Source organism: Schistocerca nitens, chromosome 4 (genome assembly GCF_023898315.1).
Source record: "Schistocerca nitens isolate TAMUIC-IGC-003100 chromosome 4, iqSchNite1.1, whole genome shotgun sequence".
NCBI classification, from domain to species: domain Eukaryota; kingdom Metazoa; phylum Arthropoda; class Insecta; order Orthoptera; family Acrididae; genus Schistocerca; species Schistocerca nitens.
Genome location: NC_064617.1, coordinates 718,716,583 through 718,736,265, shown reverse-complemented (window position 1 = coordinate 718,736,265; position 19,683 = coordinate 718,716,583). Strand labels below are relative to the sequence as shown.

Genomic DNA, 19,683 nt, shown 5'->3' with positions numbered 1-19,683 from the left:
TACAACTACAGTTGTTGAAGATGTATAAAGTGCTAAGTTTCTCAGAAACTTTTGAAATGGTTAGTAGGAATGAGATTAGTCTACAGTTACATGCTTGCAGGTTATGGCAAAGGTGGAGACACTTACCTAACAATTTCATTAATGCCGAAGAGTTGGGAGTTGTTCAGGTCTGCTGACAAACTTTGCGCATAATGGCATAATTGCATCATGCAATGGCACTGCAAGCCATATTGCACCAGAACAGCAATTATACTCATTGCCGAGACTATTGAGTATCTTTTTAAAGATTTGAAGAGAATATCAATGGTGTTTGATGGCTGTCTGCCACCTAGGACAAGTAAATGTGGGAAAATTTCTAAAATCAATGAGTTTGCTTTGGCCCTGAAATGTATAATTTGCTCCACTGTCACATAACATAAAACAATTGGTATATCATTTTTGGATTTCTTAATGACTCTCAATTTTTTTCCCATTTTGATGTTAACTATGGGGCCAGTAGTCTCCATAACCATTTATCACTGCAGCTGAAGTTATTATTAAGCCTTTACAACAGCCTCCAAGCATTCTGACTAGCTTTGAACATATTGAAAACTTAAAGGGTTGAGATCAAACAAGTTCTTTTATCTACCACTAAAGCTCCTGTCAGTGTTAAGGTGTCCTGCAATATCTCTTCACCAAAGGGGGCTCCCCTGAACAGGGAGCTATATTCATATCATAGAACAGTACATTGTGCCCAGGAAAACAATTCGTGCTAAAGTTATGGTAAAGGGGGAGGAAGGGGGGTGCACATTGTGGATAATAGTCCGTAACTCCTATTCATCACCTCGGCAATGATGTCAGTCTGCTGCAGAAGGAGAAGGAATTAGATTTTCTACAGAAAGGCATAAGCATAGCATGGATTACTATAAAAGGCATGTAATGGGTCCATTTTGTATGTGGGAGACTGAGATGTCCAGCAGAAAGTAAGCCTGGAGTACAATTTCACTTCCAACAGCAATGCCAAGCTCCAATTGTTAAGGACTTGAGCTACTAACTACTGTACTGACTAGCATGCTGCTAAGAAGAGTTATTCCCCTACAATAGTGAAGAGCTTTGAACATGTCTTTATCAGCTGATTGTCAGCTGACAATATTTGGCATATTTCACAAGGCATGCAACACAAGTCAGAGCAGTTTTGAACTCATTCTTTTATGTTGTCAGGAGATATAATGAAAATAAAATTAACATCACCAACTGAGTCACCTTCTGCCAGACGTAGAGGCAAAAATCGTGTAGCATCCTGTACTCAGAACTGCACTTCAATAATTCCCTTACAAGTATTCTGATAATCTAGAGGTGACAATAGTATGAAACAGCCAGGAACCGAATTAAGAGCAATCTGTGCCTACTGATAGGCACTGCATACACACAACATCCCACACTCAGTTTAGTGTTTTGTCTTCTCTCTTCCATAACCCATTGACTGCCACCAGGCCCTGCTGCCACAGTGCAATCTCAGTCCAGATACCATAGCCTGGCCTCATGGTGAAACATCCATTTCTATGTGTGCAGCAGTCAATGTGTTAAGCACACTGTATATTAAAAAGCTTTTCAGCTGCTTGTCACCTTTACTGAAAATATGCCTCGTGCGCAGCTACATTTTAATAATTACGAATGGATGAGACCTTTAGTTGTTTCAATTATTATAAACTGAATGCCAGTACTGCTTATCTGGCAGTCAAGTTTCAGCATGGCTAGAACCACAAATAATTAAACATACTGTTTTATAACACAACATTGCAATGTCAGACATAATACGAGGTGTGGCTAGAAAAAAACCGGACTAGTACTGGTGAAACAATAAAACGAATGCAATAAGGCTGAAAGTCGCGTGGCCTGTCACGTGACTCTCGCTCCGCCTACTGCTCGAGTTTCATCTGCCTCCTGCACTCAGTCTGCCCGTGGCGTCTGTTTTAAGTAGTTGACGTTTTGTCTGTGCGTCGGAAAATGTTGAGTGTACAGAAAGAACAGCGTGTTAACATCAAATTTTGTTTCAAACTAGGAAAATCTGCAAGTGAAACGTTTGTAATGTTACAACAAGTGTACGGCGACGATTGTTTATCGTGAACACAAGTATTTGAGTGGTTTAAACAATTTAAAGATGGCCGCGAAGACACCAGTGATGACACTCGCACTGGCAGACCATTGTCAGCAAAAACTGATGCAAACATTGAAAAAATCGGTAAACTTGTTCGACAAGATCGCCGTTTAACAATCAGAGCAGTGTCTGAGTTAACAGGAGTTGACTTGCAGATTTTCCTAGTTTGAAACAAAATTTGATGTTAACACGCTGTTCTTTCTGTACACTCAACATTTTCCGACGCACAGACAAAACGTCAACTACTTAAAACAGACGCCACGGGCAGACTGAGTGCAGGAGGCAGATGAAACTCGAGCAGTAGGCAGAGCGAGAGTCACGTGACAGGCCACGCGACTTTCAGCCTTATTGCATTCCTTTTATTGTTTCACCAGTACTAGTCTGGTTTTTTCTAGCCACACCTCGTATATTATAACACGACATTGCAATGTCAGCCTGACACTCAGCTTTCTTGGAAAAATTATGTTCATTGTGTAAATACACAGTTGTCACATGCATTTGTGAACCTACAACCTTGCCCCACACTTGCAAATCCATATAACTGTCAGCACATTTCGAGTATAGAAATTCACAAACTCGTCAGTGTGTTCTTGAATATCTATTTCCCACACCAGCTGTTATTGCAGGTATTAAACCGACCTTTTATTTTATATAGTTGACTACACAGTCAGCTATGTAGCCATCCTCAAGTCTGAGCATAAATCAACCACTGGTTGCTTAGTTGACAGAGTAAAAAAAGAGAATTTGCAGAATATAACCCATTAAACACACACACCTGGGTTAAAGTCAGTGTATTTGCTTCACACAATTTTAGTAATTTCGGGGAACATGTGATTTAACAACAAGCACTTCTATAAGAATGAAGGTTACTTTTAAATCGCTTTGTGTAAGTGTGCTATGAATTGCACTTGTGCTGCAGATACCAGTGACTGATGTTCACTAGATCCAGAAGGCTTTATACAGCAATCATTATTATTATTATTATTATTATTATTATTTCTTTCCTTTCTCAGACGTTATGTCTGGTCAAAAATGGAAAGTGACGCGGACCTTGATCAAGCGTGACTTCCTTTTAACTGTACGGTATATGTTATATTGCATTTAGGAACTTTCGGGTAAATGAACATTAACAATAATTACGGATTTCTGTAGTTGTATATATAAGTTTGGATGTAGCTGTATTGCATTGATGTACTGGTGGATATTGTGTGGTATGACTCCTGTAGTTGATAGTATAATTGGTATAATGTCAACTTTATCCTGATGCCACATGTCCTTGACTTCCTCAGCCAGTTGGATGTATTTTTACCAATTTTTTCTCCTGTTTTCTTTTGTATATTTGTTGTATTGGGTATGGATATTTCGATTAGTTGTGTTAATTTCTTCTTTTTATTGGTGAGTATGATGTCAGGTTTGTTATGTGGTGTTGTTTTATCTGTTATAATGGTTCTGTTCCAGTATAATTTGTATTCATCATTCTCCAGTACATTTTGTGGTGCATACTTGTATGTGGGAATGTGTTGTTTTATAAGTTTATGTTGTAAGGCAAGCTGTTGATGTATTATTTTTGCTACATTGTCATGTCTTCTGGGGTATTCTGTATTTGCTAGTATTGTACACCCGCTTGTGATGTGATCTACTGTTTCTATTTGTTGTTTGCAAAGTCTGCATTTATCTGTTGTGGTATTGGGATCTTTAATAATATGCTTGCTGTAATATCTGGTGTTTATTGTTTGATCCTGTATTGCAATCATGAATCCTTCCGTCTCACTGTATATATTGCCTTTTCTTAGCCATGTGTTGGATGCGTCTTGATCGATGTGTGGCTGTATTATATGATACGGGTGCTTGCCATGTAATGTTTTCTTTTTCCAATTTACTTTCTTCGTATCTGTTGATGTTATGTGATCTAAAGGGTTGTGGAGGTGGTTATGAAATTGTAGTGGTGTAGCCGATGTATATATATGAGTGATTGCTTTGTGTATTTTGCTAGTTTCTGCTCGTTCTAGAAAGAATTTTCTTAAATTGTCTACCTGTCCATAATGTAGGTTTTTTATGTCAATAAATCCCCTTCCTTTCTGCTTAATGTGAATCTTTCTGTTGCTGAATGTATGTGATGTATTCTATTTTTGTGGCATTGTGATCATGTAAGTGTATTGAGTGCTTCTAGGTCTGTGTTACTCCATTTCACTATTCCAAATGAGTAGGTCAATATTGGTATAGCATAAGTATTTATAGTTTTTGTCTTGTTTCTTGCTGTCAATTCTGTTTTTAGTATTTTTGTTAGTCTTTGTCTATTTTTTCTTTTTTGTATTATCTATTTCTATTTTTTGTCTGTATCCTAGATATTTATAGCCATCAGTTTTTTCCATCGCTTCTATGCAGTCTCTGTGGTTACCCAATATGTAATCTTCTTGTTTAGTGTGTTTTCCCTTGACTATGCTATTTTTCTTACATTTGTCTGTTCCAAAAGCCATATTTATATCATTGCTGAATACATCTGTTATCTTTACATCTACATCTACATTTATACTCCGCAAGCCACCCAACGGTGTGTGACGGAGGGCACTTTACGTGCCACTGTCATTACCTCCCTTTCCTGTTCCAGTCGCGTATGGTTCGCGGGAAGGACTGTCTGAAAGCCTCCATGCGCGCTCTAATCTCTCTAATTTTACATTCGTGATCTCCTCGGGAGGTATAAGTAGGGGGAAGCAATATATTCGATACCTCATCCAGAAACGCACCCTCTCGAAACCTGACGAGCAAGCTACACCGCGATGCAGAGCACCTCTCTTGCAGAGTCTGCCACTTGAGTGTATTAAACATCTCCGTAACGCTATCACGGTTACCAAATAACCCTGTGACGAAACGCGCCGCTCTTCTTTGGATCTTCTCTATCTCCTCCGTCAACCCGATCTGGTACAGATCCCACACTGATGAGCAATACTCAAGTATAGGTCGAACAAGTGTTTTGTAAGCCACCTCCTTTGTTGATGGACTACATTTTCTAAGCACTCTCCCAATGAATCTCAATCTGGTACCCGCCTTACCAACAATTAATTAGTAATTGGTTGAGTTGTTGATTTGTTGCTGCCAGTAGTTTTAGATCATCCATGTATAGCAAATGTGTGATTTTGTGTGGGTATGTTCCAGTAATATTGTATCCATAATTTGTATTATTTAGCTTGTTGGATAGTAGGTTCAGAGCAAGGCAGAACCAGAAAGGACTTAATGAATCTCCTTGGTATATTCCACACTTAATCTGTATTGGCTGTGATGTGACATTATTTGAATTTGTTTGGATATTAAGTGTGGTTTTCCAATTTTTCATTACTATGTTTAGGAACTGTATCAATTTAGGATCTACTTTGTATATTTCCAATATTTGTAGTAACCATGAGTGGTGTACACTATCAAAAGCTTTTTGGTAATCAATGTATGCGTAGTGTAGCGACCTTTGTTTAGTTTTAGCTTGATATGTCACCTCTGCATCTATTATCAGTTGCTCTTTACATCCTCGTGCTCCTTTGCAACAGCCTTTTTGTTCTTCATTTATAATTTTGTTCTGTGTTGTATGTGTCATTAATTTCTGTGTAGTGACTGAAGTTAATATTTTGTATATTGTTGGTAGGCATGTTATGGGGCGATATTTAGCTGGGTTTGCTGTGTCTGCTTGATCTTTAGGTTTCAGATAAGTTATTCCTTGTGTATCAGGGAATGTGTATGGGTCTGCAATGTAACTGTTAAATAATTTAGTTAGATGTGAATGTGTTGAGGTGACAAACTTCATAGTCAATTAAATCAATGTGCAAAAGAGTTAAGTCTCTACAGGAAGTGTAACCTCGCAGAAGAAAATAGGGTTTGGAGGGAGGGGGACACATTCTCCATAAACGTATGCACCATTCATTTCTCTCAATACCTACCTACTTACAGGCAGATGGTGTTATGCACGTACTATAGTCACATATGATCTCTGCATAAACTAATTATGCTTTAATATAACTCAATAACCCCTAAAGATTGTGATAATCCAGTTACCGTAACTATTTCTTCTTTGACTACAGTCTTAATGTATGTAATATGTTGTTGGGATACTATACAGTCTACAAATTGAGCTGTTTAGAGTACCAACTTCAGTGTCATGGCTTCTGAAAAATCAGCTAGCACAGCAGCACTGTCATTCTCTACCATCGATCTCTGCACAAACTCTCCTGTATATGGTTCAGTTGGAACTGAACATTATTTACACTAATTGTCATTTACCACACAAATGCACAAAATGCTGCACTTTAATACTGAAAGCCTCTAGAAATTATGTCACATTCCTGATATTTCTTTATGCACAGTTCCAGGCAAGGGAACTAAACAAAATGGGCTACATGCACATAATGAACATACTTCCAACTATTGTATCCACAATGAGAATGTGGTCTTAAAACCCACTTTAAAAGTTTAGTGCTCCACTAGAAAAACATCTTATGTGTCTGGGCATAACGTGGTTATGCATAATAAAAGACAAGTAGGTATAAACATTAACAACACTTAAATACCCGGAAACCAATATTCGTGTGCAAATTTTAATTAATTGATTGATTGATTTCGAAATAAATCTCAGTGTTCTTGACACTTAGAATACATGAGGGAAGTTTTTCATTAATAAAGTCAGTTGCATTTTATTATTAAGTCTACCATAATGAAATAGTTATGCAACAGCATTGTCAGATTTACTATTTCAGTGGTATCACGTAACTTAGGTCAAGGGCATACCCATTTATGGACATGAGATGACACCATCTTTTCCATGAATTGGAATATTTGCAAACCGAACTCACATTTTGTCCCACCAAACTAGGCAGATGTACCAAAAGTGAGTCAAATACGCAGAGCCATGTCATGGCAAGGCAAGGCATTCCAATACTACTCACTTCGCAGAAAACCGAGACTGAAAAAAATCTTTTCAAATCAAGTTTATCCTAAGAACTCTGATCCTTAAGGTTAGTTTTATCACCATAATGATTCATTGGTCAAAGTCCTATTGAAAGTGGTATATCATTGCCAGCCTGGCCTTGAAATTGATTTAACCAGTTACAGTTACATGAACTGCAAACCAAAGTGCATCATATTTACAGTAACAAACATTATCCAATTTTAAGTGATACTTAAATCCTATCAGTAACCAGGAATCAAAACTAAGCTCTTCGGATCCACTATCAGGTACTATACCACCGAGCTACAGCAAGACCCCTTAGCCACATCAGTTTGAGAAATCAACAACAACAAAAATCAAACAAGAAAGCACTTTAATGTTGTTGCAGGTAAGAGTATTTCCAGAAGTATCTTTGTGTGGCATATCATGAAAATATACATTTAATATAACTTCAAAAATACTGAAGTTGCCAGTCTCCAAATAGGTTCAACACATGACCAACTGAAATCTGTTTAAATGTGATGAACATTTTTATAGTTGATACATATAGAAACTTTCTTGAAAAAAAGTGTGTAAAATTGAGATCTTAAATAAATATGAGTAAAATACTATCTCAATCTCTTTCAGCTAAGGATCCGTCTATGTATATACTCTGCAAGCTACTAACTACAAGGTGGAGGGAAAACCAGTCTCCATCCAATAACTGATTTTGGCTGTTTACAGTGACTTTTAGTAGCTGTAGGTCATGACAACCCTGTCAAGACTTTACTGGATAGCATCCTTTTCATACCTTAGTCTGTTTATTCACTGTGTGTACAGGAACACAGCCAGACAAATATTTACCAAAGACAATCGGTAAACAGCCATAAGTTTTTTATAAGTTTAAATAAACAATTGGTTTCAGCATCTCAATAACATGCTCAAGCACATATGCACTTCACATACAGGCAATCAAATGTCAATACTTGAGTGCTGCAGCCATCAATAACCAGATACTGTGTATTTGCTTTTAGGCAACAACTGGTCCCTAAGTCTTCAAAGATAACATTCCATACAAATTCACAGTTGAGGTATTGACAACTCTGGTATGGAAGTATTGATATACCTGATTTTCTATACATGAAGTGCATAGCGGCCTAGAGATGGTGTTATTGAGAGCCAAATCTGGTAGTCTCAGTAACTTCTCAAAACAGGCTGCCTCGCAATTTTTATTGGTACATACTTGCACACCTCACTGCAGACACCAAGAAATGGTCAAATCAAGTAACAGTTATGAGTACTGACCACCCAACAAATGATTCCCAGCAACACAAAGGATCATTCCAAAAGCATTTTAAATGATCAATAATGGACTATCTTGGTATGCAAGGCACAAATTATCCTAAATAATCTTATCAGCATTCTTACCCATTTTAAAGACAACATTGTCACCTTAATGATATGAACACAGCTTCCAAGTCCAAAACGTATGAAAAGGAATGCTTCTCAAACTTATTTTAATTTAATGAATCGTCTGCCGATTTCTCACCCCCCCCCCCCCCCCACAGTGGAATGATCACTACTACTCACCCTTTCCTCAAGAGAAACCTGTTCTCAAAAGCTGATTTAGAAGTCAGGTGATCAGGCCCTTTCTGTGGTGTGCATATTAATTACATGTTCACCATTCAAACATCAGCTAAAACTGTTGTATCGACAATATCTAAACAAATTCAGTAGCATCACTGTGCAGGATTAAAGACAACTTTCTCTTCAGCTAAAGAAACCAGACTACACACCCACAAATGAATATTAAAAAGCCTTGGAACCATATCAGACACTCAGCACAAAGCTTTAATCATTCTAGTGGCAATATGACCCATTATGGAAGTTTAAATTATGTTTCCTGGCAGTTAATGTATTATTGTCATTGAACACTGAAAATAGATTAGTGCAAAATTAACTCTCCATAAACATTATTACCTATACTGACACATGAAGTTCTAACCTTGTCAGAATATCCAGTCTTAAAGAGAGTAAACGTCAGAATTATCTGACTATAAATTAGCTTCACAATTCTCTCTCTCCCCCCCCCCCCCCCCCCCACTAGAAACATAAGTAGGTAGCCCAACCCAGCTTTCTTTCCTGTTGAGCCACCAACTTTAGAATAACTTTACCTTCATTTTGTATCAGCTCATTTCCACTAAAAATGTAAGTAGTGCAAACAGTGCAGACCTGGAACCTTACCTCTGACATATCCAAGATTTTTTGAAACTTGAACAATGAATTTTGCCAATTTCTGAATTACTTTAAATTTGACCCCTGTTCTGTAATGCCCACCAAAAGAACAAAGATTTCAGTGAAGACAGTCCATCAGCAAAAACTTCACATGGAATGCAACAGATTTCCTGGTGGATTAATTTTTTTTTACTAACACTTGGCAAAAACTAGTCAATTCAATTTCCGAGCAAGAAAGCAATTAACCTCACTTTCCATACAAATACTGCATTAGCACACACAGAAGACACTATATACTACATATGGTTAGTTTCCTACTTTGTTAATACTTTAGTTGTACTGTAGCTGGTATAATTTGTGGTAATTGGGATTTAACTGAAGCTAGTTAACACCCCATGACAAGATACAGATTCAGTTCTGAGAAGCTGTGTTGCAGAAAGCCCAAGAAATTGGCCAACCTTCCACAATCAGAAAAATTAACCAAAATTTACTAGCATTGTGCTCTGTTCACTAGTTCAACATTAAATTCAAAAATGGCAAAGTAAGCACAAACAATTAGATAGAAAAAAGATTTATTACAATGAAAAATTAATTTACAAACAAGTTCATTAAATTTGTTCTCAAATCAGTCATAAGCCGTAAGCCATTTTGTTAAGTGTTCCATACAATGCACAAAAACACATTGCTGAAACACAGCTAACTGCTGCACAAAGGCAGGAATGTTACACAGTTCAATTTTCTTCAACTTCTCCTTCCTGTTCCTCATCAAATTCGGCATCCTCATCAGCTGTCGCCTCCTGGTACTGTTGGTATTCAGAGATCAGGTCATTCATGTTAGATTCCGCCTCCGTGAACTCCATTTCATCCATGCCCTCACCAGTGTACCAGTGGAGGAAAGCCTTTCGGCGGAACATAGCAGTGAACTGCTCAGATATACGCTTGAACAGCTCCTGAATTGCTGTAGAATTACCAACAAATGTGGCAGCCATTTTGAGTCCTCGAGGTGGAATGTCACAGACGGCCGTCTTCACGTTGTTGGGGATCCATTCCACAAAGTAACTGCTATTCTTGTTCTGTATGTTCAGCATCTGCTCATCTACTTCTTTCATTGACATGCGTCCACGGAACATTGCAGCCACAGTGAGGTAACGACCATGACGAGGATCACACGCAGCCATCATATTTTTGGCATCAAACATTTGCTGGGTAAGCTCAGGTACAGTAAGGGCACGGTATTGTTGGGATCCTCGTGAAGTGAGAGGAGCAAAGCCTGGCATAAAGAAGTGGAGGCGAGGGAAAGGTACCAAGTTGACAGCTAGTTTACGAAGGTCGGAATTCAGCTGACCAGGGAACCTCAGGCAAGTTGTTACACCAGACATTGTGAGAGATACAAGGTGATTCAAGTCTCCATACGTTGGCGTTGCAAGTTTCAGGGTGCGGAAGCAAATGTCATATAGTGCCTCATTGTCAATGACATAGGTTTCATCTGTGTTTTCTACAAGCTGGTGAACTGACAGTGTTGCATTATATGGCTCAACAACTGTGTCTGAAACCTGGAAAGAAAAGATACTTTCAGCTTTTTATTCAACAAATTCTATATATAATTTCTGTAATGAAGTTTTAAAATTTCAATTTCTTTGGAAATTTTATCTCTAAATTAAAATGTTACACTAGTTTATTATTTACAGATGATGGAAAGTAGGAAAGCCATAGTAGTTACCTTAGGTGACGGGACGACTGAGTATGTGTTCATTATCCTGTCAGGGTATTCTTCACGGATTTTTGAAATAAGCAGAGTTCCCATTCCAGATCCTGTGCCACCACCTAATGAATGGGTCAGCTGGAAGCCCTGTAGGCAATCACAGCTCTCTGCTTCCTTCCTGACAACATCCAACACAGAGTCCACAAGTTCAGCACCCTCTGTATAGTGCCCTTTTGCCCAGTTGTTACCTGCTCCACTTTGTCCGAACACAAAATTGTCTGGCCTAAAAAGCTGGCCAAACGGCCCAGATCGTACTGAGTCCATTGTGCCTGGCTCCAGGTCAACAAGGATGGCACGAGGAACATATTTGCCACCAGATGCTTCATTGTAATACACATTTATACGTTCCAGCTGCAGGTCTGAGTCACCGTGATATGCACCAGTGGGGTCAATGCCATGCTCATCTGAGATGATCTCCCAGAACTGAAACAAGAGAAAATCATGTAATTTACAGCAGAAATTAAAATTGTTTGACTTTCTCGAAATACCAGGTCTATTAAAACTCGTGTGGAGGTCACTTAACATATCTAAGGCCTATAATACAGTCAATGTTCTTTACATTTTCTAAAAGCTAGCTAGCACCACACTCCAATTACAGAGATATAGTACACTAATACACCACATCTAAGATTTTCATGTAGAATCTTTAAAAACTATATCTAACACTCATTTACAGTGCAAAACAGGGCTACTAATGTTTTAAGTACAGCGTGGAAGGAAACATGTCAGGGCGTCAATATGTTACATCCACCGTCTTCATCCGTATCAGCCGTTCAAGTAAGTAAACAATAAATACTACCACAAAAAATGCTGTTTACGAATTTAACAGACGAATGATAAGGGTTACTAGCGTACGTAATGAAGACAGCGAACATATTTGAGGAATTAGTTTACACGTAAATACAGGGCCTTTTTCGCACAAATTTGAGACAATCCCTACGAATGCACTATTTCGCTGTTGAACTACTTCGTGAGACATGTAACACGATGGTTTATTTACCACGCTGATACTAAGGTAATGTTGAAACAGAATAATATCAGACCTAAGGCCTAAGCTGCATCAAACCAGTCTCAGGACTGAAGACCACAACAACAGTGCCACATTACCATGTGTCTCTTCACACGCATTTGACATTATCAGCTCATAATATGACGACTGTTCCGGGGAGCCGCAGCTGTAGTAATACATCTTATAAAGAACACTGCTTACAGCAGTAAGCTGTGTTCCTTCTGCAAGATGTCTAGTCTTAATTTCGCACCATTATATATTATAAAAATAACCTAATTTAGTCTAATGCGTAAAGTAACAATTCATACACTAACCACTGGCACAAAGAGATTGCTTCGTTATTAATGAAAAGGCACTATCACTTAAGCTCAAAATACTGTTTACTATAATATCTGAAGAGAGCGATTCACACAAATCATAAAATGCAGAATAAAGACAGGTTAGCTGCTCCAGAAATTAACTTACTGAAGTCTCTTAACCGTCGTAAAAAAAAAATCGCGAGATGTCAGATCTACAGCTACCACCCAAAATTCAAAATCGACCAATAAGAAACCAGGGCGCACAAGGTCACATGTGTCGCGCGGGAACCTATCTACGTATTACTCGAACTTCAATTTACATACGCCCTATGACTAACCACAAATTTAGAACATATTCACCAGAAATAAGATTCAGTTCAAAACTATGTCGCTATGAAACGATTGCCCTTTTCTTCTTACCCGCGTGTTAATACTGCAAGTAAGCAAATTAGAACTTTTCCTTATACTTAAGATTTTAGCCTACGCAGAAAACTTAAAACGTATGTTCAACATCAGCATCACGCACAATCTACTTCTGAAATTTGCTTTCTGCGCATGAAAACTTCGTGTTAACCCTACCAAGCACAGCAACTTCAGAATGCCTTATCACAAACCGCGAATCACGTGCCAGGTTAACAGGTTGCACCGAACGGCGTTAACACCAGCACTTAAACAATGAGGCCCTTTTTTTTAATGTAACAATTACGAAAGTTAGTTTTAAACTTTCAGCTCTGCGGCAATAATTAACTATCCGTAACACCTACTTTTTGGTCATAGGGTAGACAAAGAAAAAACCAAGCAGAGCGCCTTATTTCAATAATTTAACGGAGTAATAAAAGAGTATCTGAAGGACTTTTCCTCCACAATGAAAAGCACATAACAGTAGGCTCAAGTAGTTACAGCAAACGTTTGTGTAAACCGTTAACAAAAATCATGTATACTTGTCCAGCGATTTAACGAATTCATACTCAAAAAAAAGTTCAGACACAGAAAGCTCCTTACCTTCGCTCCAATCTGGTTGCCGCACTGACCGGCCTGGATGTGCACAATTTCCCTCATGGTTATCTACACCACACAAACGAACGCAGCAAGTACTCACGAACTCTCCGCTAACGGATCCTCAACTGAGAGAGAACAACGCCCTGCCGCCGTAATATCCCTGCCGCCTGCCCTCCTATTGGTGGGAGCGCGGTGACGCTCTCGTGACGTCGTTCTTCCTACGCCAGTTCTTTGAATTTCAAATATCTGCCCGCAAGTAGTCCCGACCTAATAAGTTGTCAAGTTGTAAGAACTACCAAACAACGACAAAACAGCAGCGATCCATAAAGAGACCCTTTAAATACTATGCAAGCTTTAAATACTATTGCCCCACTGTAGAACAGATGGCGCGCAGTTCAATTGTCTGCCACACTTCTCGAAGAATCCATACTTACGTTACAACGCGTGCGCACCGTGCACTGTAGTTCGCAATTTGGTAGCATTTTTAGGACTCGCCGTTACGAATCGTGCTCTTACTACGTAGGAGCGCCGTCGACGTGGAATAAAAATGTTGCTCGACTGTTAATTAAAGGCTCTTTAAGAACATATAGAGAAATTTGTTTCAATAAAGAACACACCGCCAACATTCCAAAACCACGGTTGCTGCTCAGTAATCAGTGACTACATAGTAATTTTAAAGTGTAAATCCTTTCGCACTCATGGGTAGTGCTGCACTCGCCAGTTGTAGGCAGAGTTATGTTTGAGAGCGTACCGCCCTTTTCCCGCGTCCTGTTTTAACAGTTTTCGATTGCATTACATGTATTTTCAGACACACATGTCTCTCCTATCTCCATTCCATTTTCACTATAGGCGTTATGAGGTCTTCTACTTACTTCTGTTCTCTGATCCATTTGTTTATTTTCCTGTCTCTCCTACTAATTCGCCACATGCACAGCTCTCTCCATTCTTGCCCAGTTATATTTTGCAATAATTCCAGAATAGAGGTCCTTGTTTTAAGTCAAAATGAGTAGAACAAATTCATCGTAAATTTTACATTAAGGAGACATCGGAATCACCGTACTGAAAATTTATTATTTTTTCCCAGTATCACTCCAGGTCAATTTTGTTTTCTCCACATTTTTTGCTGTTATCTGATAGCTGTCAGTTGCCGGTATGTTTTAGGATATCAGACTATTATAATTGTATAGCCCAGGTTATTTCTTGTAAGGATATATGAACCGCTTTGTTATAGCTCTTCTCCCCGCGCTGTAAAGACAGTAGTATAGTTCAGTAAAAGAAGGAAAACGGGAAAAATTAATGTAGTCGCAAATTCTTGTACGGTGGTAGGGGAAGTGTAATGAATAACATACTAAAAATCCTGACCAGTGGTGTATAACCATGTGGGCGGAGGTGGTTTAAAGATCACTTTTTTGTTTTTCTTCACTCTAGAAAATCACAACTTCAGCGAAAATGTTTTTCCCCGTAAAAAAATTAATTCAATTTCCTACAAGAAATGGTTATATTCATTTTTTTTTCTCTCTAGGAGTAATAGTTCCGTGTTGCAAGGGATGGAAAAATCGCAGATTATTAAAAATAGTGTTTAAATGGTGTAAAATTACTGTATATTGTTGAATAACGGGATTTACGAACAAACACTACATTTTTGTGCCATATCTAAGAGCAGTAGAACGGTAGTAAGGGATAAATTATGTTTTGGTGGTGGAGGTCAGAAGCGTGAGGGTAGTTAGGTCGCCAGATTGTAGTCTGCAAAATGACCTCTACTGCACTACATCACAAAAAGCAACAAGATGTTTCACAAAGTTATATCGATCCTTGCGCAGCTCGTTAAAGGATCACTGGCGAAGTAGTGTGCAGACGTGCTTCGAGGTGTTTTATTTTCCACATACTGTATTAACACTACTTGGGATACAGATATGAATTACTAATAATACAAACGCATGTGGACAGGTTCTACGTAAATCTCTGTTCTACAGTGCTGTAGCGTTCTTCCGGGAAAGGTAACTTCTCTCATCACGAGTGCTGCACACTTTTCAGTTCACAGACAGACCATACCTTCCCAGTATTTCGTTTCCAGTTCTATCAAGTGGCCGGCCGCTGTGACCGAGCGGTTCTAGGCGCTTCAGTCCGGAACCGCGCTGCTGCTACGGTCGCAGGTTCGAATCCTGCCTCGGGCATGGATGTGTGTGATGTCCTTAGGTTAGTTAGGTTTAAGTAGTTCTAAGACTAGGGGACTGATGACCTCAGATGTTTAGTCCCATAATGCTTAGAGCCATTTGAACCATCTGTCAAGTGAATAAGCAAGATAACTTCACAGAGCTTATGTTTATATAGTGGAGTTATTTTCAGTTTATTAAGTGTGTATTTCTTTGCACTTGTTAAATGAGCTATTACGTAAATAAGCTCAACAACTGGCACTGTCAAATGCCTTATAGTACTGAAAAGCCTGCCCACGCTGTCAATATGTATTCTACAACATCGGTTTCATTGTCTCCACCAACAATAGCTGGAATACTTATCGCACCTAGGGGATATTAAAGTGCATCACCCCACCCTCAGCTCTGCCAACGTCTGAAGAGGCCGACAGACACAAATTGGTCTCCGAAGTGTTAATGGAACTTCAGAAAATTCAACACAAGTCCAGCAATGCATTGTAGCAGATTACTCTTCTAGATTTGACCATAGCCATCAAACATATTGACTTCCACTTTGCAAGATATTATGTGGATGTATGGTAAGTGCTCCAGTGCCGCCCACTCTACAAGTACCAGCAATTCCTGAATGGAAGAGGTTTATGCAGTCTTCCAGTAACACAGTTGATGATGAGAAAAGTGCGGTAACTTTCTGGTCATTCTTTAATTCACCACCAAGTGACTACAACACAGCTACATGGCTTTACATAATGCTGTCAATGACAGACAGCAGCGAGTTCCCTTTCCCACCGACACTGCATAGGTCACTGACATCACGCAAATTAAGCACTTTTTCAGTCATAGTTTGTAGTAAAGTATTTTACATAAAAGCTCACTTAACAATTGCAGATAAGTACTCAATAACCTGAAAATAATCTACTATTTAAACACGAGTTCAGTGAAGTTATTATGCCTATTTACGTAGGAGAACTGAACAGGATATGCGGGGAAGATATAGTCTGAAGGGGCGAGGTGCATAACCACAACCCGGCTACCTAACTTCTGTCACGCTCTGACACCCATGCCTGTCTTTCCACCCTGTTACACACCAAGAACACAAATCATTCCTTAATACGGTTCTAATGCACTTATATTTGTTCGTAATCCGCTTCATTTTTTTTCCTAGTTCTCTGACTGGTTTGATGCGGCCCGTCGCGAATTCCTCTCTTGCACCGATAACTTCATTTCAGAGTAGCACTTGCATCCTACGTCCCCAATGATTTGCTGGATGTCTGTTTTCCCCTACAGTTTTTACCCTCTACATTTCCATCTCGTACACTGGAGTTAATCTCTGATACGTTAATCCATGTCCTATCATTCTGTCCTTTTTTCTTGTCACTTTCCTTGCGTTCCTTTCTTCGCCGATTCTGCTTAGAACCTCCTCATTCCTTATCTAATCAGTCCACCTGATTTTCAGTGTTTTCTGTAGAATCACGTTTCAAACACTTTCACTCTATTCTCTTCCGATTTTCCCACCATCCATGATTCACGATCATACAATGGTGTGCTCCAAACGTACATCTCAGAAATATCTTCTTCAAATGAAGGCTTGTGTTTGACAGCAGTAGACTTCTCTTGGTTTTGCTTGCGCTAGTCTTCTTTTTAAGTCGTCCTTGCTTCGTCTGTCATGGGTTATTTTGCTTCCAAAGTAGCGGAATTCCTTTACCTCGTCTACTTCGTGACCGGTGTGCGGACATTTGCCACGCCGGACATTTGCCACGATTTTACCTCCTCAAAAGGGTTTGGTCGCTTGTCTCCCCCTCCTCCTCCTAATCGCTGTCGCGCAGTAAAGGTACTTACTGAGCCTTTCCGTTGGTTTACTTAACATAGGACCAGAATTTGGATTTTCCGCCACAGTTCTAGAGAGACTTGCGTTGTGGAAACTATTAAAGGCATCTCGCATTGAAATCCGCACCAAATTTCGAGCCTCAATAAAACTTCACCAATCTTGGAGATTTTGCGTGCGTCTAAATTATAGGTGCCTTTTTCGGTGCTCCTGCAGCAGCTTTCTGTCGTGTTTTGTGTACCATGGGGGATCAGTTCCGTCTCTTATTAATTTATTTGGTATAAATCTCTCGAGTGCTGCTGATACTATTTCTTTGATATATGGTCTTCACTTACATAGTTAGGAAGTATTGGAGACTGTCTCTTAGAAAGAAGTCAAACGAATTTTTAGCTGCTTTTATAAATAGATATGTTTCGCGTTTAGTTTTAGTGAATTTCTTTGTTACGGAATAGAGCCTCGCTCGACTGTGTGCTCACTAATCCCTGTATCCGTCGTGAAGCTCAGGATTATTTGTGGCTAAGAGGTCATGTGTTTTCGTAACCATTTACAATTTGAATGGCCTCGTGAACTAATTGTTCAAAATAATTTTTTTTAAAAAAAGCATTTATAACAGTTACGGAAGTTGTTTTCTATCTACAATAGGGTCTGAAAATGTATTTTTGTCAACATACGGAAGGTAGATTGAAGTCACTGCCATCTATAATTGTATGAGTAGCGTACCTATTTGTGATGAGACTCAAGTTTTCTTTGAACTGTTCAGCAAAAAAATGGTTCAAATGGCTCTGAGCACTATGGGACTCAACATCTGAGGTCATCAGTCCCCTACAACTTAGAACTACTTAAACCTAACTAACCTAAGGACATCACACACATCCAAGCCCGAGGCAGGATTCGAACCTGTGACCGTAGCAGTCACGCGGTTCCGGACTGAAGTGCCGAGAACCGCACGGCCACCACGGCCGGCACTGTTCAGCAACTGTTTCATCTGAGACTAGGGGTCGGTAAAAGGAGCCAGTTATAAATGTAGTCCGGTTTGTCGAATATAACCTCTGCCCATACTAAGTCACAGGAACTATCTGCTTCAATGTCACTTATGAGCTGAACCACACATTACATTATTTTTCCTTAAGTTGAGCTTCTTGTTTCTGTTGTAGTGCAGATCATTACAATTACGGCTTTTCCCCCCAAAACCTAGGATGCTTTCTCTGTGACCCCATAAAGACCAGAGCTAAAGAATGTAGAATAACAACGTACGTTACAAGCATTCTGTATTACTTCATTTCCTTACTTCTAACATTTTAAAATTGTATGTCGACTTTAGATGACATGTCGATCATAGATGTTCTTATCTCTATTTAGTGAACATATTTTCTGTCATGTTCTGAACATTGTCCCGCTACACTTTATTAACTAATGTTTCACCGCAAGGGATATCGGATTTTACAGAGTAAATTAATATGGAGTATGTCTTCTTCTTTTCAAACATTCACATTCCCACTTCTTCTTTCCTTATTGACTTTTGGGCATGCAGTTGTAGTAACTAAAGTAGGCACTAATGCAGTGATCAAGATGAAATGATTAGCGTACATTCGCATTCTCTTTACAACTTTCCTTTCTTGTTGCTCCCCTGCAGATGGACTGTTTCTATCGCGATCAGTTAGCGTGAAAGGAAGCTATCGTACAGAGAGAGGGATCTACAGGGTGTTACAAAAAGATACGGCCAAACTTTCAGGAAACATTCCTCACACACAAATAAAGAAAAGATGTTATGTGGACATGTGTCCGGAAACGCTTAATTTCCATGTTACAGCCCATTTTAGTTTTGTCAGTACGTTCTTCCACCTACGCTCAATGGAGCACGTTATCATGATTTCATACGGGATACTCTACCTGTGCTGCTAGAACATGTGCCTTTATAAGTACGACACAACATGTGGCTCATGCACGATGGAGCTCCTGCACATTTCAGTCGAAGTGTTCATACGCTTCTCAACAACAGATTCGATGACCGATGGATTGGTAGAGGCGGACCAATTCCATGGCCTCCACGCTCTCCTGACCTCAACCCTCTTGACTTTCATTTATGGGGGCATTTGAAAGCTCTTGTCTACGCAACCCCGGTACCAAATGTAGAGACTCTTCGTGCACGTATTGTGGACGGCTGTGATACAATACGCCATTCTCCAGGGCTGCATCAGCGCATCAGGGATTCCATACGACGCAGGATGGATGCATGTATCCTCGCTAACGGAGGACATTTTGAACATTTCCTGTAACAAAGTGTTTGAAGTCACGCTGGTACGTTCTGTTGCTGTGTGTTTCCATTCCATGACTAATGTGATTTGAAGAGAAGTAACAAAA

At 39.3% G+C, this 19,683-nt stretch overlaps 1 protein-coding gene across 1 annotated transcript; it reads right to left on the bottom strand.

Moving 5' to 3' along the window:
• Positions 1–9,833: 9,833 nt before the first annotated feature.
• Positions 9,834–13,510, bottom strand: LOC126252809 (tubulin beta-1 chain-like). Its single transcript, XM_049953749.1, has 3 exons — positions 13,351–13,510; positions 10,999–11,463; positions 9,834–10,831 (listed from the first exon to the last, which is right to left on the bottom strand). The coding sequence occupies exons 1-3, from the start codon at positions 13,405–13,407 to the stop codon at positions 10,010–10,012; spliced, it is 1,344 nt and encodes a 447-aa protein (XP_049809706.1). The 5' UTR covers positions 13,408–13,510; the 3' UTR covers positions 9,834–10,009.
• Positions 13,511–19,683: the final 6,173 nt, after the last annotated feature.